At 39.6% G+C, this 26,563-nt stretch overlaps 1 protein-coding gene and 1 non-coding gene across 3 annotated transcripts in view; one reads left to right on the forward strand and one right to left on the reverse strand.

Annotated features, from left to right (window-relative positions):
* Positions 1-26,563, forward strand: part of RADIL (Rap associating with DIL domain) — a 1,364,147-nt gene that overhangs the window by 952,272 nt on the left and 385,312 nt on the right. For both annotated transcript variants that reach the window (XM_044089491.1, XM_044089492.1), the window contains exon 8: positions 12,137-12,374. In XM_044089491.1, the coding sequence (XP_043945426.1) occupies positions 12,137-12,374 (238 nt within the window). The remainder of the gene's footprint in view (positions 1-12,136; positions 12,375-26,563) is intronic.
* LOC122817435 lies at positions 24,879-24,985 on the reverse strand. Its single transcript, XR_006367252.1, has one exon. It is a non-coding gene; the product is annotated as a U6 spliceosomal RNA (small nuclear RNA).

Here is a 26,563-nt window from a genome sequence, read left to right on the forward strand (position 1 = left end):
TATAGGGATGCAGTTTTATGGTTTTATGTAGGTAATTGATGAAGATGTTAAAGAGAATGGGTCCCAAGACTGATCCTTGTGGTACACAGACTGAGAGAGAGAGTAAGGACTCAATGTCTTTTTGCCACTTGAAAGCTTGAGCTCTACTTTGGAGCTAGCAATGGAATCATGAGATAGCAGTGGTGTCAAGTCCTAAGTTCTGAAGTTTGTGTAGGAGAAAGGAGTGAGAGACTATATCAAAGGCCTTGGATAAGTCAAGGAAGAGGGCAGACACTAGGTTTCCCTCATTCTTATTTGTGTTTACTCTACTGGTGAAACCAAGTAAGGGGCAGAAGTACTGTGGTGGGGATGGAAGCCATGCAAAAGAAGGTTATTTTGTGTGAGGTAATGTAAGAGTTGTGACTGGATGCATTTTTTTAGCATTTTTGATAGCGGGGAGAGGATGTCAATGGGCCTGTAGTTTGAGAGTTCAGTTGAATGCTGTCCTTTGTGGAGGGGAAGAATGTAGTTTTTTCCCCAGAGGTTAGGGGTATGGGGCATATGTTTCACTGATTAAGTGGTTTATTAGAATTGAGACAGGGTAGGCTATTGCTTCTGCAGCTTTCTTATGGTATTCAACAGGTAAGTTGTCAGGAGCTAAGGCAGTGGGTTTCAATTTGAGTAATTTTTTTTTATGTAAGTGGTGGGGACTCGTTGGAAAGGAAGGTTATGAAGAGGAATGGTTGGTGGTGCTATTATCTGGTTGTTGGTATTAGGGGAGTTTTGAAGTACTGATGAGACTGATTGATGCAATAAGAGTTGAAAGCATCATCACAACAGGGTAGAGTTGTTGTTAGTGTTAAGTGTAGGAGATGGTTGAGTGGTGCGTCCAGGATTGAGCAGCTGGTTTGTAGAGGATCAGAATGTTTTGGCATTTTTGTAGTTTTTATTTGCGGATCAGTGCTGTATTTTTTATCTAATTTAATTTGAGATTTAGTTTGTTTTCTCAAACACTGTCTAGCAATATTTGTTGTGCTTTGACAGTTCGAGGATTGGGATATTCCATCTAGTGGCAGTAGGTGCTGGCGTGGTCTGTCTGAGTTGAAGAACACAGAAGAGGTTGTGTAAATGTAGGTTGTGTTTGAAAACATCTGTTGTATTATGAGAGTATAAGGTGGATGTTATCTCTGAATTTTTGGAGCTTTGTTAGTGTTTTATTGGCTAGAAATGTATTCCAGTCTCTGTCTCCAAGTGTCATAAAGTGTTTTGTATTTTGAGACAACCAGGGGGCAGGTTTGGCCCTAATCCTCCATTTTCTGAGTGAAGCAAGTTCATTTAGGATGTTCAAGAAAGTATAATTAAAAAGAGCTACTGCCTCATCTAGTGGAATGTATTTTAGAGCATTCCAGTTATATAGTTTTAGAAAGGAGATAAAGGAGTCTTTGTTGAAATGTGTCAGCATTTGAATATTAGTTTGCTTTCTTATTACATAAGTAGGGAGATGATCACTTAGGGTATCTGGCAGGGTATATGAGGTAAAGATTTTATAAGGCATAAAGGTAAGAATGCACTCAATGAATGTTCCCTTAGTGTTGTTTTTATTATAAAGGGTGGGAGTGGTGATTACCTGTGAGAGATGATAGAGATTTATTGATTGGTTAGGTGAGTCGGAGGAGAGAGAGAGAGAGAGACAAAGACAGAGAGAAATAGTTGATATTAAAAGTCACCTATGAATTATTCTTGGGAGATGTTGGATGAGATCCACAAGAAGTCTTCTGCAATAGAGAGGTTATTACCAGGTGGCAAGTAGGCACCTATGATGGATAATGTCTTGTTTTGGTTGAGTCTGAGTGTAGATATGAGAATCTCTGCCTCACCAAATTGTGGAAGATTTAGTGGTGATGGGGTAAGCTGAAGAGAATTTTTGTGTAGAGGAATCGGACGAAACCTAGGTCGACGCATTGTGTTTTGTACTAATTAAAGATAGTCATCGTATCTTCAGTATCTTGGAGCGTTTATTGGCCTTACAGTATCATACTAGTTTTTGTGGATTGTTGACATCTTATTTTTTGGATACAGCACTTCTGCCTTGATTTGTGCCTTTTCTCCTCCAGTAACTTGTTTCGGTGACGTTTGGTTCCTGGTGCATTTTTTGTGTAGTGCTGCGAATCCACAGGCCTTTTATTTTCTATCTGCTCTAATATATTATAGTTCGGGGGTAGACTTCCATTATCTTTTATTTCTTTTTTCAGCCAAGTTTCAGTTACTGCCACTATAACTGGAGTGTGTGGGTTAAGCCAGACATGGAAATGTGGTATTTTATTGTAGATGCTTCAAATGTTTATATGTCTAAAGTTAAGGGAAGAACAACTAATGTTATTTTGTATTGGAGGAGTGTAGTTTGTAAGAGTTGCAGAGTTAAAGGTTTGTGGGGATATAGCTGGTCCAGAGTTTGGATGGATGTCACCACTGAGCTTTAGTTTAGGGGAGATATCTTGGTTGTAGGCTAAGCATTTAATTTCATTTTAATTTTAATTTTTAATTTTAGTTTATGTATTATGGGGTTGTGTAAGTGTAGGTTATGTTTGAAAAAATCTGTTGCATTGGGAGAGGATAAGGTGGATGTTATCTTGGGTGAGTTAAGGGTTGAGTACGCTGCAGTACAATGGATAGTACAACTAGGATAATGGTGATAGGTTGTATGGAAGTGTGAAGGTAAAGATGTTAAGTGAGTGACTAGGAGAAGTGAGAGTCAGCATGAAGACTGGTATGGTGGTTAGTTGGATGATATTTTAACAAGTTTAGAGATAGAGGATCATAGAATCATAGGAGGTTAGGCGAATGGCTCCAGGGGCTTACAAGCTTAGCCAAGTCCAACCAATGTTCCAAAGGGTGTCTGGATCAAGCAGACACTAAAATCAGCACTTATTGCCCTGTATAAGAGGGACACAGGTGCAACCCTTGGGGTGAATTTCCAGTTACCGATCCAGTCACCAAATTGGGCTTAAATAGGGCCAACGAGGGGCTTTGTTTAACATTTATAAGAAGCTTGTTCTAAAGGTGGGGCAACCTGTGTGAGACAAATCTGTATCTCCAGCAAGTTCTGTTGATGTCACATATCAGTTTAACGTCCTGTGAGCTAATGACCCGTGTGACATTTGACTTGTGAATGTGCAGCATTTCCATTAAAGCTGGGTCAGAGGTTGCTTTATATGCAAGGCACAGGCACCTCTGAGCAGTCTGTATGACACAGAGTAAAGTGGCAATGATTTCACTGTGTCTGCATAAGACAGATCTTGAAGATCCTGAATTTTCTTTGTAGGGGACCTTTGTGGTCTCTCCAATTGCTGCAGGTGTTTGGAGAGGAGCATTCCAAAGGGAGCATTGTACTCTGTTATTGGCCTTATGAGGTAAAAGTACAGGGGGGTTATAACCTCTTTTATTCTGGAGGCAATGCCCTTACTTATGAGATGAGCAATGTAAAATGCCCTTCTTACCACTGTGGAAACATGGTGATCGAAGTTAAGGTTGCTGTCAACCTGTGTGCCCGGATCTCTCACCACTGACTGTGTGCTTAAGGTATTGCTATTGATGTGGTAGTTTGCAGAAACATCACCTTTGCTGAAGGGGATAATAATGTATTTTTTTGCATTAAGTTTAAGACCATGACCTTGGCACCAGTCATTAGTCTGAGTAAGGCCTTCTTGCAGGATGTTGACATCGCTAGGGGTTTCGATGATCGCTCTAAGATTGCAGTCATCAGCAAACTTTGTCAGCCACTGTCCTTTAGTTTTATCCTGTATTTCAGAGAAGTAGATTCTGAACAGTAGGGGTCCCAGAACTGATCCCTGTGGAAAACCACTGGTTACGGGTCTGCTGAAGGAGGTGGAGTCCCCTATATTGACCGTATGAGTTCTGTCAGTGAGACAGTTTGCAACCCACCTGACAATTTATGGGTTTATACCCAGCTGGGTGAGTTTATCAATGATACCTGAGTGGGGGATTGTGTCAAAGGCCTTGGTAGGCCATATGCACAGATTTGTCCTCAGTTAGGGCTTCGGTGATTGTATCGAAGAAGTCCACCAAGTTTAACAGGCATGATCTCCCCTTGACAAAGCCAAACTAGGCGGAGTTTGAGCATTTGGAGATTTCCTATATCTTTGTTAACAAGGTCCATGATGATTTATTCCATGGCCTTGCAGATAAGGCTGGTCAGGCTAATGGGTCCATAGTACACAGGGCCTGTGGATGCATCCCCTCTGTGCAAAGGGATAATGGTAGCTGTTTTCCTTTCCACTGGGACAAAGCTATTGCTTGGGCTGTGATTGGAAAGTGTGCTCAATGGTGATACTAATTTCTGTTTTAACCCATGTAGAACATGGCCCGGGATGTTGTCTGATCCCATAGAGGCTCTGTTTTTGGCCTTGGAGAGGACATTTAAGACCTGCTCCTCAGATATGCTAGGCAGGGGACAGGTGTTTGGGATGCTTTGGGGTATATGTGGCATGGACAGAGGAGTGAAGTTTTCACTGAACCTGTCAGCCATCAGGTTTGCTATATCCACAGGTTCTATATATGTAGCACCATTAACTACAAGCTCAGCCTTACCTTTGAGGTTACAGATGTAACTAAAGAATGTCTTGTGGTTATCCTTAGTTAGGGAATCTAATTTGGATTCATAGTTAGCTTTGGAGGACTTCACTAGGAGTCTTATTTGCTTGTTTAAGTTGGGGAGGGAGAGTTTCAGTTTTGAGACCATTCCTTCTTACTCTTAGACATCAATTTCTTTCTTGTATAGGCTATTAATGGCAGTTGTCCACCAGGCAGATTTGTTTTTCCTTGACGATCTTGCTTTGGTTCTGTCAGGTACAGCAGAGTCAATACAATTGTACAGGTGCTTGTATAAAGCATTGGTGTATAACTCAGCATAAGTGTCTGTTTCGGGGCTATGAAGCTATTTATGCCATCATATAAGAGGTTGTAATTGGCCTTGGAGAAGTTTTTTAGTCTAGTTGTTGCAAAGGGGGGAGGGGGACTTGTATTGTAGTTACTTCTAGCGAGACTGATTTGTGGTCAGATCTCACCAGGGATGGCCACACACTGGTGGAGGTGGTGCAGCAGTCCTCCCTGTTGGTGAGCACCAGGTCCAGGATGTTTGAGCCCCTTGTAGGTGTGAAAAAGAGGGGTGATGTGTTTAGAAACAATATAGTGTTGAGGCGTTGGTAAGTAAGAGAGCAGTGAGTATGTTATGATTCACATGGCAGAAGGGAGAATTGGATAGTGGAGGGAGAATTGAATGAAATACGGGAGGGACTGCAAATAGCTAATGTTTGTAGGCATTATAGACTGGGGTTAGTTCAGCTTTGAGGGGCTAGAGATGGAGGCTAAATTTCATGTAGGTGGGGTGGGAATAGGGGTTAGGAAAGGGGAGTGGAGAGAGGGCGAGAGAGTTCCACTTGCTCAGAATGTTGTGGGATGCTTTAAACCTCCTGTGATAGAGGACCATGGGACATATGCAAATGACCCTTTAAGGGCATTAAGTGCCTCAGTTATATGGCTTCTAAATGCCCATAACTTTTTATGCTTTCTTTTTAAGTCTTTATTGATGCAGTCAGGCCAGTAAAGACAAATTTATGTTTTCTTTTCAATGCATTCAGGCCAGTAAGTACAAACCCCACTAGCTGTGGACATGCATATTTCAGCCTTCTTACGACCTTACCAGCATTAGCAAAAGAGGACTGTATAGCTATACTTTAGAAACAAAGGGTCTTTAAATCCAGCTGATGACCATAACAATTAAGGTGTCTGCAAAATAATCCAACCAATATCAAAACCAAAGAGTAAAAAGGTCACACAAACAAACCAATTAGTAAAAACTACAAGAAAAACTTAGCCAAGCTGGAATTTTCACTGTATGGTACCTTAAACCTCCTGTGATAAATTATCGTGGGATATATGCAAATGCCCCTTAAGGACATCATGTGTTTCAGCTATACAGCTTCTGAATTTCCGCAACTTTTTACTATTTCTTTTTAAGTCTTTGTAGATGCATTCAGACCAATAAAGACAAACCCCACTACCTATGGACATGCAAGTTTTGGCCTTCTTATGAAGGAGAAAAAATAAACAAGAGAAGTGAGATTCATGGTAGGTTGACAAAATCTACTGCTTATTTTGGAACTGGTAAACAAAGAAAAAGTTAAATTAGATTAATAACAAAAAACTGCTAATTAATTAGCATCAAAACCAATGAGTAAAAAGGTCACACAGACAAACCAATTAATGAAAACTACAAGCCATGCTAGATTTTCCATTGTGTATTATCTTAAACTTCCTGTGCCAAAAGAAGGTAAGTGTGTGTAACTGTTAATGTTGCCACTTTGCTAAATAAAGTAAATTATATGCAGCAGGGAATTAAAGAGGAAGCTTACACACTTGCTATGTAGGGCACTGGTAGCAACAATGTTGCGTCTTTTGGCTTTTCCCATTTAGGGGTCGCCACAGCGGAACTGTGGTCCGCTAATGATTGGTAGTTGATTTTTACGTGCTGAGTTACCAGCCCTGACGCACAACCTTCAACGAAGGTACGCCCATTCACGCATGTCTCCAAGCATAAGACGCTCTAGCTGAGAATCGAACTAGACAGCGTCTTACTGTGAGGCGACAACGCTACCGCAGCACCACCACTGCGGGTACTGGTAGCAACAATAGTTTAGTAAAAATAAGATGAGAAAAATAAATAAGAGAAGTCAGATGATTAGAGGTGGTTTGACAAAATATACTGCTTATTCGGGAACTGTTAAACACAGAAAAGTTAAATTAGGTTAATAACAAAAAACTGCTATTAATTACCCAATGTTGAAAAAATAAGGGGGGGGGCAATAGGTTTACCTAATGTGAGACTATGAAATACTGTTATTAAATGTAAACTAAGTATAGATCGATGGGGGGGGGTGTTGCATAAAATATCTGAATATGTGAGAGATGTATATTAAAATCTACCTAGGAAGAGATATAGTACACTATTTAAAATTGGATAATGCAGTTTTTAAAGTATAACGAGTTATACTATAGTATCTGATATACAGAGCTACTGACTACATCCCTGATGTACCGTGCATTCCTTATACAAACACTATAGCAAAGGTTTGACTATTCAAAGTGAAGAAATGTGAATAAGTACCTATCAAATCACCTATTTATGGAGGGTGTATATCCACTGCAGAGTAGTAAATAGGCTGTTCTTGCCTCTGGGCTGGATTCAATAACACCTACACTAAATGTACGCATTCTGTATTCAAGAACATCCCTACCACATTTTTGTGCTTTCTAGTCACTCAGAATGATTACACTAAGAATACATGCATGCTACACTTTGTGGTATTCTGTATAAGTCAATATTTAAGGCTGCAAGAAAATCAGTAGGAAAACTAGAAAATTAGGAGGAAGAAGGTATGCCTTATGCTTGTGTTGTCTGTTTACTCAGAACGGTGTACACTTAGTGTAGGCATTAATGAATCCCAAGGTTGATCTTCAGCAGGCTACCCCTTAAGTCTAGATTCTTGCTATTGCCTGTAACATTCAAAACTAGATGGAAAGCACAGTTGAGTGGGTCTGGTTGATTGATGAGGGAAGTGTACTGGTCAAAGTAAGGCATGCACACTGCTCCTGGATGAGTCGATGAGGGATGCTCTGTATTTTCTTGTCATAGAAGGTGTTAGTCTGGTCTATATGAGATGGGGTGCACTCCAGAGGGGGTCAAAGTGTACTCATTTATTGAACTGAGGGCTCAGGAGTTAGATTTCACTTTAATTTCTGCTTCTACAAATTAGGCATGCTTGTGCTGCTCTGTGCTCATTTCCACAGAATTCAGCAAACCATGCTTCAAGAGGTGTTTACACTGAATCCAGTGCCATTCTGGCAAAGATAAGTTCAACTGAGTATATTAGGTCAGTTAACTTCTTTAAGTGCCACAGTTTGAAACAGAGTCTTTTCTTTTAAGGATTTTTTAAAAAACATTTTTGACTTTATTATTACAATACCTACATACGCTGATACAAACTATATCAACAAATAAACAGTGCATTGCAATTGTGTTCAACAAAAACATAGTTGCCCAGTTTGGGCCATGAATTTTAACATGTTTTCCACTCTTCAGTGACACCCAGCATATGTGTAGCATATATACATTTATTCTACTTTTCTGTATAACCCTTTTATCAGTAGAGTCTCTTAAAGTGACTAGCTATTTTCCCGTCCATTAGTTATACCACTGAAGCTGTGTCTGTTTGTTCCACTTGTCATGTTAGGCTTGAAGATGGCTCCCCTTCATCCCTATTCTTTCTCTTTCCCAAATTTCCTGTAATACTTCCTGACATCTCTGGGGATCTGTCCAATTTCCAGAATTTTTGTAATGGCTTTTCTAACCACTACCATGAAATGGTAAAGGAGTTTCTTCTCTAGAAGTATCAGTTGGGATTCAAAAGTCACCTCCAACAATGTAATTTCCTTGAGCTTTATATCCCTTGCAAACATTCAAGTGACTAAGTCATGTAATTCCTTTTTAAAGCCCTCTAAGCTGAAGTAGTCCCCCAAAATAGGCCTTCATGTTCCTCTCTCTCTCTCTCTCTCTCTCTCTCTCCCCCCTTCTCCCTCTCCCTCTCCTCTCTCTCTCTGTCTCTCTCTCTCTCTATGGAAAGTTGTAACGTGTATTTAAAAAAAAACATTTTAATAAGATTTTTATAATTAATTATGTTTGTAAAGTTTTTACAGAAATGTACAGAGTAAGTACTTTTGATTTTTTTTATTTATTTTTGTTGGTCAGCTGACTATATATTATGAGATTTTTTCTTATATATCAAAGTAGATTCAGCAAGTAGTTTGTACTGTGTTGATGTATGATGAAAGCACTCACTAAATTTATAACAGTATCAAGCTGCATCATTTCTTGGCTATTTGGTGGTTATTGTGTACTGATCATGACCAGAAGATTTTCAGATTGACATTGCATTGCCTTATGAAGCAGTTATTTGTGACTGGGAATGGAATCCCTGCAGTTTATTAACTTATTTCATTTCTTCTGTAACAGTTATAGTAAAACATAGTTCTGATTCTTGCAGTTTAATATGTTTAGAGTTAGATGTTTTAAAGCTGTGTAAAAAATCTGCCTTGCTGTATTTATCAAATGAGTCTTTATAGTTTTGGGTACTTTCAAAAGTGTTCTTACAGTCTCATTGAGTTTTTTTTATAACTTTTAAACTTTCTAAGTGGGTACTTTTCTGCCCCCATCCCTGCTATTTGTCAAGCTTCATCCACTGGACTTGAGCCCATTTGTTGCCTCAGGATGGGGTATTCCAGACCCACAGGAGTGAAACCCATCCAGAAGGGTCTTCAGTTTGATATCAATGAAGGTTGCTTGTGCCCTGCCAGTATCCCAGCTTTGAGGACATTTTTATGTCCCTAATCCCACCCTGAGTGGGGAATGTGCATACCACATCACAGCAAGGACATGCTACACTTTCCCATTTACAGTAAGTGCCCACTCCTGTGCACCCATTATTGAAGGATACCACTGTGTTGGTGCACCATGTACATGCCACAAGCCCACCCCTTTGCACTTCCTCCTCCCTAAGATATTGTGCACTAAGTTATCTTAATCTGCTCTCCCCTATGGTTGGTCATCCTCCCCATGCCAGCTTCAACAGCTGCACAAGTTACTAATCAAACATGGATCACCTGTTCATAGTCATGGCTTTATCCATCTATGTCATTGGAGCTGGCATACCATTTTTTTTTTTAATTTACTGACAATGCGGTGTAAATAGTATAAGAAAGTACAAGGAAAGGATTCCATTGATTTTGCTGTACAAAGTTACTTAGATGCAACTAAGCCAACTACATCTGAAGTACCATGGAATAATCCCATGTTGACATATTTCTGAATTGTGACTACTAGAGTTATCAACATACAGACATTCATAATACAGCCACGTTGACTGTTTAACCAGTTAATCACTTAAAAAGCTATTTTATTATTTTTTAGCTTGCAATGCTTTCTACAAATAAAAAAAAATAGGTTTTGTTGCATAGGATTAGACAGAGTAAAATCCATGGTCATAGACGGGGGGCGCCCAACAAGAAAAAAATAGCATTATATTCCAATTACCTTATTTTATACTTGTCTAGTCCTCAAAAGGAACTCCCAACACTACTGACAATATTCAAAGAATTCAGACATCTCAGGCTATAAAATAAATAAAAATAAGATGGATGCCATTTGCCTTGACTATGGAAATTAAACAGTACTCCAACTTGTGGGGCCACTTCAGGATGAAGTATCTGGGAGTTTGGTTCACCAGAGGGGGGTTCTGTCTCTCCCAGGATTTCTTGGGTAGCAATGAAAGGTAAGTGTCTCAGTCTGATCAGAAGGTAGAAGTAATTAGTGCTCGACCTAGATAATAAAGTTAGTAGCATTAAAATGTTTATAGTCCCACAAATTCTGTATGCTGAGCAAGCCTTCGTATTTGACGCCATGCTAAACTTTTAGGCGGAGATTCAGAAAAATGTGAGAAAATTCATCTGGGCAAACATGAAACCTATAGTGAGTTGCAATAAACTATATCAACCAGAAAGAAGGGGTGTCCTGGCTCTTCTGGACCTCAGATGTTATCATAAAGTTACTCATGCTTGGTGGGTCGACATAATGCAGGATCCAAACTCCAAGGCAAGTTGGAAGCAAATGGCACTTCTGTAGGACAGTCTCATCTACCTCTAATCAAATGGAGCTTTTGGTCACAGTATTCTGAGGGAAACAGTGGAAAGTCTTGGATGAGGAAGTGTTTGTTGCTTTCCACAAAGTAGTTGGACAAGGGAAGGTAGGCTATTGGTCCTTCTTGCTTCTTCCAGTAGGCATGAGTCATGGAATGTTCCACTCTGGCCCTTTACTATACAAATGGGCATTTCAGAAAGACACATGACTTGTTGGGAAGAGCTGGTCAAGAAAGGAAACGCAATTGCTTGGAAAAAAGCTAAACATTCTCAAAAACTTGGAATGGGTGACTTGTTGATATACATATCCCTTAGGACAGGATGGAATATGTATGGAAAACACCTGTTAAGTGGAAGGGACCCTATCTCCGGTTTAATCAAGATGCTAAATAAGACAAGATCTAATAAAGGAACAACCAGAGGTTTAGTCAGTAAATTACACAACTAAATAATTAATAAAGGAAATGATACTTGAATAGCTCAGAAATGGGAGCATTAACTAGACTGGGAACATCATGGACAGGATTTGGAGGGATATTTGTCTTGCCCCTCAGACATCAACAAAATCCAGAAATTCAGAAAACTTGGGTGGAAGTATCTGTGCAAATATTTCTACACCCCTGAGAAGATACATAAAATGTACTCAGCTGTGACTCTGTAGTGATGGAGGTATAAAGAAAATGTAGTAGTGGGCTGTTAACATGTCTTCTGGGCTTGTCCAAAATTAAAGGGTTCCTGGTTTCAGATCCATATTTTTATCAGAATTATATTAGGTAGCAGTTGGTCTCTCATGAGGGAAACATTCCTTCTTACTTGGGCAGGAAGAGAGAATCCCTAGACCCATGAAGCAGCTGATTCAATGAATTATTTTAGTTTCCAAAAAGGCGATAATGAGACTGTGGAAATCTACCAGCTTCCCTAACATTGCTGAGACAATATCCATCATGAATGACATGGAGACAAAGAGTAAAAATCATTAGGGCTCTTTGCTAAGAGTAAATGGGACCACTGGGAGACCACAGTGAAGCAGTACACTGCACAAGTAAATGCTACTTGTTCCTGGGGGGGGGGTGCTGCTTCAGCATCTATTCCTACCAAGTGAAACTAGTTATATAAAGCTGGCTAGGACCACAGTTCATGTTAGGGTATGTGATGCAATTATATAATATGTGTCTGTCAGCTACTGAACAATTTCACGTACATTCCACTTCCTTCTATTTTTTCCTTAACTTATCTTTACAAACTGGTGTAACATGCATGTGGACTGCAGCCATCAACCATTGTGATTGTTGGAAACTATTTAATAAATCTCTGTTGTAATAAAAAAAATAGGATAACTAGTATTTAAAGATTTGATAAGGTTGTTTTAATCACTCTATTTTCCTCATAGACTCTGTATGTTGCACTCCCAAACCTTTTGAAGTCTACCCCCTTTCTAAGTGAAAACGTTGATTCCAGGCAGAGTACGTCTCCATTTCCTGATGTAGTGCAAAAGGTAGTTCTCATTTATCAGACTGCAACGGAGCTCCTTCACCATTTTGAAGTGCACACTGAGGTGGCAACTCAGATGTTTGCATATCTTTTCTTTTTCTCTAATGCTTCGCTCTTCAACCAGCTGATGGACAAAGGTGAGTGTAACTGCATTTATAGCCAGTATGATAAAATACTGTGTCCTGTTAATTCAGCTGTGTTTATTTTGGATGATATGCAGTTCTGCTATAAAACAGAAGCAAGCAAGCATTTTGGACTGCATGCGTAAAGTGGAAGACATGCATCTTTATATTTGAATGATGGTCTTTTTTTGCTTTAACCTTTAGAAATTTACTCAGAAAAATAAATGTAAATAATTTCCAGTATAGCTGTCTACATCTATTATTTTTATACCAGAAAATAAGAAAACATGCCATTCTTTCTTTGTTTTTTCCCCTGCAATTTTTGCCCCTACTGCCTGCTGACCATCAGGAGGTAATATTTCTGACTGTCGTGCAATTGTTCTGGAGTTGATAGACTCCTAAGGTGCCATCTATAACTGGTAAGACTTAATGGCCAATGTCTGCCTGTCTTATCTTTGGAGAAAGGTGTAGACATTTCTACTATGAGAGTATCCTATGAGGGAGACAAAAAGCTAGCTCTGAGCATAAAGTCACTTGCCTAGAAGCTATGTATTGATGGTATGTGTAAGACAGTCTTTAAGCTTTGCAATACCGAAGAGAACTACTGCTGCATGCATTTCATAGCTAGTCAAGCAGTCCAGACAAGCGATTAGCACATAAAGGAAAAATGTATACAAGCTGCAGATAATACTCACATACAAGTTCAACTTTTGTATCGCCAGTGTCCAACAAAAAAAAAGTCATTAAAAGTGTGATCCATCTGGAATCATCAGACACCAGTAGGGTGACACAGGGTGCAATGCTTGGAGGATAGGAGAGTAAATGGGCAAACAGAGAGCCAGGAAGAACTAGATGATGTAGGTAGTCAGTACTGGAGGAGGTAAACAAGTACATTCATGACAATATACAGTGTTTTTTGCTCTCCTTATTAAAGAGGGCTTACATACTTTTCATCTTTCTATATATTCTGTAATGTATTTTATTATTTTCCTTAGCTTACTTCAAACAAGTTTGATATTTCTGATGATATACTGACTTCCAGATACTTTGCCTCATATCCATCTGAAATCTACTTTGTTTGAATAGTATACAGCACAATATCCAAGTCAGACCAGCAAAACCACTTTCCAAAAAATAAGTAAATGTCCAAAAAAAACAAATGGAAAAGTGATACCACAACAGAAGCTTTTATTAAAATAATAAAACAAGTTAAAAGCAAGATAAGCACTTTCAGACTTGGCTTTCTTCAGATCTGTCATTGTCCAATCATAGTTGTTACTATATAGGGAGAGTGCCCAATCAAAATCATCTCCTGAGACAATGATTTTTTAAAGTCAGCTTCAGTGGAAGCAGTTCATTCAAACCCAGTTCCTTGTCTGCTCTTAAATAAGCTATCCATGTAGTTTCCTCATATTCCATTAATTCCTTTAAATTACCTCTTCTTGGACTAGGATATACTATTTGTAGGCCATAAACTGAAAAGAGTGGTTGTTAAATATTATATGTGTCAAAGGAAAAAACTTCAAAGACCAATACGCGTAAGGTTCAGTTAAGGCACTTTAATTTACTTGCAGCAAGGAGACAAAAACATGCAAATACAAGGATCTATCTAACTACTAACAGGAAGTATGTTCATTCTTATACTATTTTACAAGACATGGCCTTCTAAGCTGACGCAATCAAACACAACTTTCAGTATTGTTCTACAGCAGATGTTACTCAGATTTTCTGCTGACATGACTAGATTTGTGAGAAACTTTTGAGAAAAACAACCTGGCCTTGGTGACCATTAATCCGTTTACAAGCATCTATTGTACAGTGTTACATTTCAAGGTACTTTTCTAATTCAGATACAAGCAAATGCTGATTTCAGTTCATATTTTCAAGCAGGCTTTGTACTAATTATCTGTAACTTCTACAGCTGTGTATTTTCTCATGGCACAGCGGAACTTCTTGTCTAAGTTTCATACAAGTAGTATTGTTCTATTCATTATTTTCCTAATGCAAGAAGAAATCACCTGCTTCTCAGTAAATTTCCAAGGCACAAGCAAGATTTTAGCTAACAGTACAAGGTCAGAAAGCAACTGCAGTTTGTACAGATTTATGCAGTATGAAATAGAATAAATGTGTTAACCCTTTTCAAGCTCTAAATGCACTTAAATGTGTTAACCCTTTTCAGGCTCTAAATGCACTAAGCATATTGCTAATACACACATTAATACATATTTTTCTAACATTTCCCCCCTATTAATACTTTTATTCTACTTTCAAAATAAGCATAAACAGTTTGTTTTCTTCTCCTAACCACTTCCACTCAGGATTTGCAGTTAATAGAGTCATTCAGTTTAAACTTATGAAAGCTTTTTAGTCTTTTAACAGTTCTTCAAACTCAGTACTTTGATATAAGGTTTCAGAAACTGACATGTCTATAAGGTCTTTAATCAGTCTTTTCATGCAGGGGATGCCACAACAAACACATACTCCCAGTAGGAGCATACCTACACAAATGGCAATCAGGATGTTCATTAGGATGGTACCCCACCCCCCAAACCATTTCTGGAAAAAGTCCATCAGTGGGTTTGGGCCTGGTTTGGTCATGGCCGACACTTGCTGAATTACCTCAAGATGATTGTCTATCTCGTGTTTATGGTCAGGAATATACAAACAGCATTCTTCTTGGATTAAAGCGCACGTACCACCTCTCGCCGCTAGGGTGAAGTCGAGAGCCATGCGGTTTTGGAGCACTACAGTTCTCATAGCATTCAGTTCATCCGTCACCAATTCGAGAGCAGAAAAAGTTGCGTTGCTCATTACTTCGAGATGTTTTGACAGTTTTCTCAGCTCCCAGATCAATTTCACTGCTCTATATGCTGGTCCCACGATATAACGCTATCACTCAAGTCCATGTGTGTCAGTCCTTTGCCTAGAGAGTGATGGTCTTTCCAACACACATCAATTTGTCCCACTGGATATACAGGTTTCTTGACGACCTCTCGGACATTTTGAATTTTCCCATGAGGCAAAACTGCAGTGTGTCGTATGGCCGGAACCAGGTAACCCAAAAAACAACTGCCGGACCAATTCTCAGGTAACCATTTGTATGCCTTTCTGCCACACACAAAATAACAATCCTCTACTTTAATAGTAACCTTGCTATGAATGTACACTCGCCCTGCATGAAATATTTTTCTATCAATTATAGATGGCTGTTTATAAAGAACAGAATTATGTTTTACTTCATCAAGTGTTTTGTGCATCAATCCAAGAAATGAATCATAGTTTGTATTACAATAAAGATCTACTTTGTTACCTTTAGTGTAACATCTATAAGGAACAGTCACACTGCAATTGCTCCAACCCACCTGAACAGTATCATTTTTATAAAAACACACAGTTCCCTTTTGTGGAACAGACAAGTGCAATGCTATTTTATCTTGTGCTGTAATGGTTGAGGTATCATAAATCAAGTTCTCCCAGGTCTCACTGACCCCTAGGGGGACTGTAATCATTAATAACCCCCCGTATGCTGTCGGCAAAGCTGTGAAAATCTAGCAATTTGAAACATTGAAAGTCTCAGCATACACATATTTAATTGCCTGGTAAGTGTTAAAGTTTGGATGCCAGTTTATGAGTAACGCTTCACGTTTATTCAGTTCAGTCTGCGTGGCTGGGAAATGAAAAGGCCACAACAAAAAGATTATTGTCACTAATACAGTTAGCAGGATAATTATGTAATACTTCTGAGGAAAGGGTTGTTCTGCATTCCTGTTTCTTCTGGACTCTATCATTTTTGCTCTTGGCATGTAACAAGATTTTTGTCCAGTTCAAAGTTTTTAAATAATTTACAGTGCGTCAAGTGGATCCAGGAGGCACGCTCCGCAATTTTGACTGCAGTGGGTGTTGACAAAAGCACTTGATATGGACCTTCCCACTTCGGAGACACCCAATTTTTCCTCTTAACTATCTTCAGCCAGATCCACGCTCCACGGGGCACTGCCACTTCTGACGGTCTGGTTCATTCTTTATCTGAAACAGAATTTAACTGCAACAAATGTTTAGAATTTAACAAATTATGCATATACTCTGCTAATGTACTGTCAGCTTCCTGGTCTGTGGGCTTTCCGAAAGGAGTCAATCCTTTTGCATTCGGAACAGTTCTCATGCTCAACAGTGCCAGGGGCAGATAGTACACCCAGTTTCTCTGCGTTTCTGTTATTAATTTTCTTAGCTTACTCTTTAAAATCCCATTATGCCTCTCTACTAGCCCTGCTGATTGTGGGTGATACGCACAATGATTCTTTAGAGAAATACAAAAATGTTTACTTAACTGCTGTATGGTCTGATTCACGAAGTGTGTGCCGTTGTCACTGTAGATCCTTTCCGGAATGCCGAATCTAGGGATGATTTCTTTAACAAGCACTTTGGCCACAGTCGTAGCGTCTGGATTTTTAGTCTGAAAGGCTTCCACCCATCTGGAAAACATATCTACAATGACAAGACAATACTTCTTATTTTCACATTTATTCAACTCTATGAAATCCATACAAATAGTATGAAACGGATACGGTGGTGTAGGGAAACTCCCGTGCTTGGGATTTAACGCCCCTTGTGCATGATGTTTATTACAGATGTGGCATAACGAACAAAATTTTTTAGAGTAGTTTGTAAATCCGTACGTCGTGAACACTTGGTTCACCAGCTGTACCATCCCCCCTGTTGAGACATGGCACTGCCCATGGCTCAACAAAGCTGCATATCTAAACAAATTAGACGGCAATATCGGTTTTCCTTCTTTAGAGATGTACAGCCCCTTTTCGAGAGTTGCTCCTCGTTTTATCCATCTTTGTTTTTCAGTTTGTGTAGTAAGTATTTGCATTGTCTTCAACATTTCTAAGTCTAAAATCTCAGAGGGTTGTAGTTCCTCATTCAAAAGAAATACTCCTGAAGCTGCCTGCTTTGCAGCTGTATCAGCTCTCGCATTACCTTTTGAAATCCTGTCCTGTTGCTTGGTATGAGCTGTGCGTTTACAAATAGCTACTTTCTGAGGTAACTGAATAGATTCTAAAAGATCTAAAATAAACTGTGCATGATTGATTGGTTTGCCAGTAGATGTTATCATTCCTCGATTTTTCCACTGTTGCGCAAAAACATGTACAGTAGAAAAAGCACACTGGCTGTCAGTAAAAATGTTTACACATTTGTCCTTTGCTAAGGTGCATGCCCACGTCAAGGCAATCAATTCTGCTGCCTGTGCAGATAAACTATGTGGTAAAGATTTCGCTTCTATAATGTCTGTGTCAGAAACTACTGCATATCCTACTAGGTTCTGCCCTGCAGGACCCCTTTTGCATGAGCCGTCCATGTAGTATGTCACCTCGGCATCATCCAAGGGAACATCCGTAAGATCTTTTCTAGGCAGTGTCTTTTGTTCAATCACCTGCAGGCAGCTGTGTGGTGTGCCATCTGCAGGGGTTGGGGGCAAGATAGAAGGGTTCAAAGTCGTACATCGTTCAATTGTCATATGAGGTTGGCTCAACAATATAGTCATACAGGAAAGATGCCTAGCAGGGGAAAGATATGCTACCTTCTCTTGCAGTAAAATAATCATGACTGCATGATGCACTCTCAATGTGAGAGGGTGGAACAAGACTACTGAGGCCGAAGCCTGTACTGCCATTGTAGCTGCAACTACTGCTTGTACACAGTGAGGTAAAGACCGTGCCACTGGATCCAGTTGTGATGAATAATAAGCAATAGGGCGTTGCTTGTCCCCATGCTGCTGTGTTAACACTGATGTCATATAACCTTGCTTACAATCTACAGTTTGGAAAAAACGTTTATGATAGTTTGATAATCCCAAAACTAATGAGGACGCTATTAACTGTTTCAGTTTGCAGAAAGTAGATTCTGCTTCTGGTGTCCATTGTATCAAATCCTGTGCTGCCATAGGCTTTTTATAAATCAGGTTAGTCAACGGTGCAGATTCCAAGGCATAGTTTGTAATCCAACTCCAACAAAAATTATTCGTACCCAGGAAGGACATCATTTCCTTCTTAGTAGTGGGTTTTGGTGCTTGCAAAATCACTATTTATCTGTCCTCATCTAATGTCCTACCTTCCTTGGATATTACATATCCTAGGTATTTAACTTGTTTTTTCCAAAGCTGCAGTTTATTTTTGTTTACTTTATGTCCTGCAGTGGCTAAAAATTGTAATAGCGCTATGGTATCTTCTTTACAGTCTTGCTGGGTGGGGGACGCCAGCAGGATATCGTCAACATAAAGCAAAATCTGACTACCTCTTGATGGGGTAAATCCCACCAAGTTGCTTGCCATTTCTTGTGAGAATATTGTTGGGACTTTCACAATACCCCTGTGGTAGTCGCGTATATGTATACCTGTTCCCCTGAAATGTGAATGCAAACCAATGCTGGCTGTTAGGGTGTATTGGTATCGAAAAGAACGCATTGCTGATATCTACCACAGAAAAATATTTCTGTTGAGGTTTTAAATCATTCAACAGAGTGTGTGGGTCTGGCACCGTAGGTGCCCTTGGTATTACTGCATCATTTGCAGCCTGTAAATCTTGGACCATACGCCACTCTCCATTCGCTTTCTTAACAGGAAATAAGGGTGTGTTACATGGTGAATCAGGAGATTCCACCAGCACCCCTTCCTTAAGTAAAGCTGCTATAATAGGTTTGATTCCTACCTCTGCATCTTTTCTCAAGGAATACTGTCTCTTTTGTGGTCTAAATGCTGACTTGGGCGTAATAGTAACTGGTCCTGCTGTACGAATAAGTCCTACATCTGATTTTCCTGTCGACCAGAGATTTTCTGGTATATTCTGTAAGGCATTCTCTTCCTCCTTCAATAGGAGTGCCAATCAGCTGTCCTTGCTAGACTGCAAGTGTACAGCTGGGTGGGTCTGAATTATCCATTTCAGCTTCTGCACTTGTATTCCCTGTTCTGTCAGTTCTGACTGTCTGTTTTTCCCATCTCGTGACTTTTTCTCCTAAGTCTACCCATTTTACATTCTTGTCCTTAGTTAAGCTAACATGTGCTAATCGATTAGATTTATAAAGTGCAAAGAACTCCTGGGGCAATGAACAGCTGGCTACACTGTTCCCTTCTGTGTCCCAGTACAGATTACGTAATACCAATCTGTTTGCACGATTTCTAAACAATTCTTACTCATATTCCTTATCAGGTCCTGGTGTATAACAATAATACAGAGTACAGTGCAACAAATGCTGTTTATCAATGTCAAGGGAGGGGAACTTGCTGATGGCTACGTTCATCAACTCCTCGGTCACCACCCCTGGACCAGTTGTAACCAAGTCCTGGCTGTACCAATAAAACATTTCACCCTTTGATTGCACTGCAAAGGTATCAATTTGTCGCTGGGCTTCCATACCCTGCATAGTCAGAACTACTGCTATACCAAATAGCTGCATAAGGTCTCTGCCTAAGAGGTTTACTGGGCATTTTGCAGATACAACAATTTTATTTTTCTGGGTCAATCCTGAAACAGGATCAGTTATCACAATATTATGGGAGAGGGGCTCCCGATACAGCTGTCCATTAGCTGCTTTCACTAATATGTAATCAGGTGACTCTGAATTCTCTGGCAGTTTGGAGGGATGTTCCAGGGTCCGTGATGCCCCTGAGTCACACAAGAATCTGACTTCCCTCCCTTCTACCAGGAGTGTAACTTCTGGTTTCGTGTCTGCTAAGTAGAGCTCTAAGCTCAATAAAGCCAAATCCAATATTTCATTTTCTTCACTATCCGTGACTTCTTGCACTTCCTCTATTTCTTCTGTCACATTCTCTACTCCCTCTATTACATACTCATTTGTCCTTTATCTGCTATCGCCTTCTAGTGATTCCTAACTACCATATAGTCAGTCCTCACCCTCCTTATCCTCCGTGGTTGCCTTCTTGTTTTTCTTGCAATCCCTTGACAAGTGTCCTTTCTTACTGCATTTAAAACATTCACCCGTTTTCTTTCGCCCTTCAAAGTCCTCTGATCGTTGATCAGATTGTTTGTTTCCCTGGGCATTTCTCTTGCCCTTTTTCCCGGACTGTACTACATATACTTCTGCTCCATCTTCTACAGAAAATACCTGGGCTTTCTTTTTCTTTTTGCTATTAAAATGCCTTTCGGCATGTCTAGCATATTCAAGCAATGACTGTAACCTGCTTGTATGATGATCTACCATGTGTTTTGTAATAAAGCTGCTTATAGGTGCAATACTGCCTTTCAAAAATGCATTCTTTAACTGCTGCTCATATGGGGAATCATGTGTCTGATCTTCAGGAACCTGCATTCCACAATGGTTATTAAAACATTCTAATAGTCTGGCATAATATCGGTCAATAGCTTCACCTTCCTGTTGGATGCATTGATTAATGCAAGTCCAGTCTGCCCTAGGCTTCCATTTCTCAGAGATTCGGTCTGTAAGACCTTTCACTCTGTTGTCTAATTCTGAGCTGCTATGTGGGAGGGGCCTGAGCGCAATATTACGGGGATTCCAGTCGCCACTAATCATGTGCCAATCTGGTCCCACAATTTGTCTGACTACTTTTTCTACCTCTTCTCCGTTTAAATTATAACTCAACCTCATTCCTTGCAAATCTTCTAAGAACTTTCTAAAATTAACTTTTGGATGGGGAATTCCCTCAGTGGCTTTCCGGATGTCTTCCGGAGTCCAGGGTCTATACACTAGAATAGTTGGGTCCTAACCTTCTTGCCCTGTCTGAGGATTAGGCACTTCTATAAGTGGGCATATTTCTTCTTCACTCATAAATCATGAATTTCTACCCATTTGATATAACTCAATGTCCCCTTTTGAGTTTCCTGCCTGTGTTCGAGACCTGGTCTCGACGGGATCTCTAACAAACGGTTTCGCTTTTGTAGTGTCTCTACTCACAGTGACAGTAGGATATCGCGGGGGTGGACTAATTTGTTCACTTGCCTCATATTCTGGTAAAGGAGGCGGAGGGGCTGATGCTATTACTACATTATTGTCCTCCTTATCTAAAAACATTGCTTTTGAATTATTACTCTTTTGTTCCCTTCGGTTTACTTCCTCAATCCACCTGTGTGCCTGAGGAATTCCTAATTGACGCTGCTTTTTTACCCGACCTCTAGAATCGGTTTTAAGCTGTTTGACAAGTTTGAGAAGTGAGGATTTCTCTAGTTTACCATCAAATTCATACTTATTAACCCATTTTGAGTAGTATTTTATATTATCAGCACGCTGTGACTGCATGTATTTCGTGTCTTCGGTTAACAGCGGATTTTGGGACCTTTTTGTACAATTATTACCCATTTTGTTCTACCCTTTTAATCGTTACGTAACACCTTATTTTTAACGTGGTACCACGGATGTTTTTATAGTCTCTTCAGAATGACTGCTTACCTGCTCTGTTTCCCTGATCTATGACAAGACAGTAATCTTTCTGTCCCTGACTTATAAATAAAGTCTTAACAGAACAAATACAAATCTAGTCCCTGATCTAAAACAGAAAAAGAAGGTAGATTCACCTTACCTGAGCCTTCATGATTGATCACCTGGTTCGAGTAAACCCGTCCTTCAGTCACAGATCAGAAAGTGGCTGGCCTCTTTTGTATGACAATTCAGTCGGAGGACTTTTCAAAAAAGAAGAACCGATGTGGTTTCTTCCCCGTACGGTTTCAAGCCACCTGGCCTGTCTGATCCGAGGCAAAGTGAAGGTTTCCGGTCCGAAGGATCAATCTGTCAAAGGAAAAAACTTCAAAGACCAATACATGTAAGGTTCAGTTAAGGCACTTTAATTTACTTGCAGCAAGGAGACAAAAACATGCAAATACAAGGATCTATCTAACTACTAACAGGAAGTATGTTCATTCTTATACTATTTTACAAGACATGGCCTTCTAAGCTGACGTAATCAAACACAACTTTCAGTATTGTTCTACAGCAGATGTTACTCAGATTTTCTGCTGACATGACTAGATTTGTGAGAAACTTTTGAGAAAAACAACCTGGCCTTGGTGACCATTAATCCGTTTACAAGCGTCTATTGTACAGTGTTACATTTCAAGGTACTTTTCTAATTCAGATACAAGCAAATGCTGATTGCAGTTCATATTTTCAAGCAGGCTTTGTACTAATTATCTGTAACTTCTACAGCTGTGTATTTTCTCATGGCACAGCGGAACTTCTTGTCTAAGTTTCATACAAGTAGTATTGTTCTATTCATTATTTTCCTGACGCAAGCAGAAATCACCTGCTTCTCAGTAAATTTCCAAGGCACAAGCAAGATTTTAGCTAACAATACAAGGTCAGAAAGCAACTGAAGTTTGTACAGATTTATGCAGTATGAAATAGAATAAATGTGTTAACCCTTTTCAAGCTCTAAATGCACTAAGCATATTGCTAATACACACATTAATACATATCTTTCTAACAATATGTTTACTTAAAGCGTTAGTAGGGACTTTATTTTTTATGTTCCTTAAATGTGCCTGCTTCCTAACTCTAAGTTGACAATTCATCCTGCCAACATAGAAGCCTGTACATGGGATTAGCAGCAAAATGAGTTTCAGTCAAATGAGTTTTCAGTGAAGTGAGCTTTCAGTCAAGTGTGCTCAGTCAAATGAGTTTCAGTGAAATGAGCTTTCAGTGAAGTGATGTAGACCCAGTAGGAGATACAACAAGGTTCTGTTATAAAAACAGGATGAACCTAAAACAGTTGTTATGTAAAGATAGATTTGTACATTCAAGGGATATACAGATACAGAGACATGGTACTTTTAAATGTGGCCATTGTACAGTCTGTCCCTATATGATACAGGACCGATGTTTTGAACATGCAATAACGCATAGATCTTATAGTTTGAGGGCACATGCTGACTGTGGGATTAAAAACATTGTATATGTAGCAACTTGCACACAATGTACAAACTTTTATGTTGGCAAGACGAATTGTCAACTTAGAGTTAGGATGCAGACACATTTAAGGGACATAAAAAATAAAGTCCCTACTAATGCTTTAAGTAAACATATAATATCAAATAAAAACCACTCTTTTAGGTTCATAGGTTCATAGGTTGCTACTAGGCTATCTGCCCTAGGGCATTTATAAGCCTAGCCAGAGTGTGTTTGGCTTTCGCCACCCTTTTAGATTAGTTCACTGTGCCTCTGTATAGTAGGTCACAGAAGGTAGCCCTTTTAAGGTTAGTTACTGTCTCTAATACTCTGCTTCTATCTAAAGTCAGACATCTCAGTCTCTCTCAGTCTACCTTACTTTGGTTCAACAGCTACCTCTCTGATAGATTTCAGTCTGTTAGATGGCTATCAGCCTCCTCTCCCTTTCTTCCTGTGCATACCCGTGTACCCCAAGGTTCCATTCTTGGCCCCCTCCTTTTCAACATCTTCACAAATAATCTATACACATCTTGCCCCCACTCCTCCCTAATGCAGTATGCTGACGATTCTACCATCATATCTTGCTCTGATAATCTCCCCCACTTTCTGTCACTTACCCAAAACTCTCTCCTATCTGTGGAAAAATGGCTAACTAGCAATGAACTTCTACTTAATCCAAAGAAAACAAAACTTCTTTTCCTCCCAAAATTTCTACAGCATTGTAAAAACTCCTTCTTAGTCACATCTCTCAATAACACCACTATCACTGTAGAAACCCATACTAAACTCTTTGTCATTTATACTGACGATCAACTACAATTTGATGTTCACATTCACCAATCTATCAAAAAAACACACCAAACACTAGGCCTATTATATAGGAATAAAAATACCTGATAATGGATGCAAAATGTTCATTAGCACAGGCTTTTCTATTGCCTACTCTATTTTATGCAGCATCTATATTCTCTAATCTCCAATCTAACCTCATGACCAAACTTGAGCCCACCTACAATAAAATTGCTAGGTTTGCAGCAAATCTCCCCTACCACTTACATCATTGCACTGCCTAAAAATCCTACAGTGGCCTGAACTACATAACTAGTTTCTATTTCCACAGCTCCAACTCACCCACTCATTACAAAATAATGCCTCCCACTGCTTTGCTGTCTCTACCCTAATCTCCTCCTATAGCCCCAACGTTATCTCCGAACTACAGGCCAGAATCTTCTGGAAATATATAAGCCCATCAGGCAAATTGGTAAACTTCTATATAGTCACACCATTGTCTGCTCCTGGAATAAACTCCTCCCAGACCTTAGAGCAATCACTGACACTCTTATGTTTTAAAAAAGCACTAAAAGATTATATATTTAATAATTGGACCTGCCACTGACCTTCTCCAACCTGACCTCTTACTCCACAGTCTCTTTTTCTCCTACTTGCCCCCTCAGATAGACAGATATTGTGTAATGTACATAGGTTCATAGTTTAGTACTAAGCTAGCCATTTTAAGCCTAGCCAATTACCCCTTGTGAGACTCAAACCCTGCACCTTGTGTTTGTAAGGCAAACACCTTAGCCATTAAGCCACCCTCCTAACCACAAATATATGGAAAGCTTCACAAATTTGCATGTCATCCTTGCGCAGGGGCCATGCTAATCTTCTCTGTATCGTTCCAATTTTAGTATATGTGCTGCCAAAGCAAGCACGTTTCAGTTATTAACTGGATAAATATTTCCGTACATCATAGTCCAAGAAGAGGTAATTTAAAGGAATTAACAGAATATGAGGAAACTAAATGGATAACTGATTTAAGAGCAGACAAGGAGCTGGGTTTGAATGGACTGTTTTCACTGAAGCCGATTTTAAAAAGGCGTCATCTCAGGAGATGATTTTTGATTGAGTGTTCTCCCTATATAGCAAAAACTATGATTGGACAATGATAGCTCTGAAGATGGGCAAGGCTGAAAGCGCTTATCTTGCTTTTAACTTGTTTTATTATTTTAATAAAAGCTTCCATTGTGGTATCACTTTTCCGTTTGTTTTTTTTGGACATTTACTTGTTTGAATAGTAGAGTTTATATTACGCTGTTGAAAACTCAAACTGTCGATAGCGTAATAAGCGACATGAAAATGTTGAAATTCCCGAACATCAAACACACACAAAAAAAAAAAACACCCAAACACAAATTGCCCCCCCTGCACCCCCCACACCCCCCGCTACTTAAATATACCAACTCCGAGATCGCACTACATTGCAGTAGATGGAAATCTCCCCTTATGGAGATTTCCATTTACACGCGCAATGACTTTTGCTTTCGACATTTTGGTGCCAACAATATCAGCTTCAATATTGTCGGCCTTCGACAGGGTGAAGTAGACCTGAATAGTATACTGTATTCATACAATTACAGTCATAATGTTATAGTACTTGAAATCAGACAGTTGTCAGTACTGTTCCATTGGTTGCGTAAATAAAGGGGGTACCATTCGTTGGATTCACTTTTAGGACCATTGCATTAATCCCGTACATCTTTATGTCCAGCCCCTTTCTCCCACAAATGACCAAACTCAAACCATGGTGAATTCTTATCCTCTTAGCTAATGTATCAGTAGTCCATATACATTTCTTTGATGTTTGTCAGTTCCCCTGTCATTCCAATCACTGACCTACAGTGTGAAAATATTTGTTTTCTGTAGCTTACATAGTCCTAGTCTTTGAATGGCCTATACATAAAAGCACGCATCACCGTTCAGATAGGTTGGGATGTTGGGGGGAGTTACTCGAAAGTTTTCCAACTCCTTGTATTTTTGTCTTTTTTACAGCTCAGTAAAAACAAACAAAATTGTTGCTTCTTATAGGTGTTGTGCCGGATAAGTCTATCTTGTTTGTTCTTCAGTCTGCCTGTTCTCCATCCTTAGCTTCACCCTTCCCTTCCTCCACCTGTCCAGTGTCTTCTTGAATGCCTCTGTGGATTTCCTTTCTTCCACCCATTCTGTTACTCCATACCAAGGGACCACAGTTCTTTGTGTGAAGAAGTACTTTCAGAAATCCATGGAGTAGTTAGTTCCTACTATCTGCCACCTGTGCTCCTTCTTCCCTTCTCTGACCTTCCTGTTCAAGATAATCACTTCATATCTCCCTGACGTGATCTTGCAAGTTCATATCTTGTCACCTTGTCTCTAGTGAGAAGAGCACCAGCTCTTCTAGCCTCTGGTCATGTCAGTTCCCTCCATTCCATAATGCCTTAAAAAAAGATTTTGCTTTGTGGAAGAAGGTGTGATGA

This window comes from Protopterus annectens, chromosome 12.part0, assembly GCF_019279795.1.
Source record: "Protopterus annectens isolate FY-2018-M chromosome 12.part0, PAN1.0, whole genome shotgun sequence".
NCBI classification, from domain to species: domain Eukaryota; kingdom Metazoa; phylum Chordata; order Ceratodontiformes; family Protopteridae; genus Protopterus; species Protopterus annectens.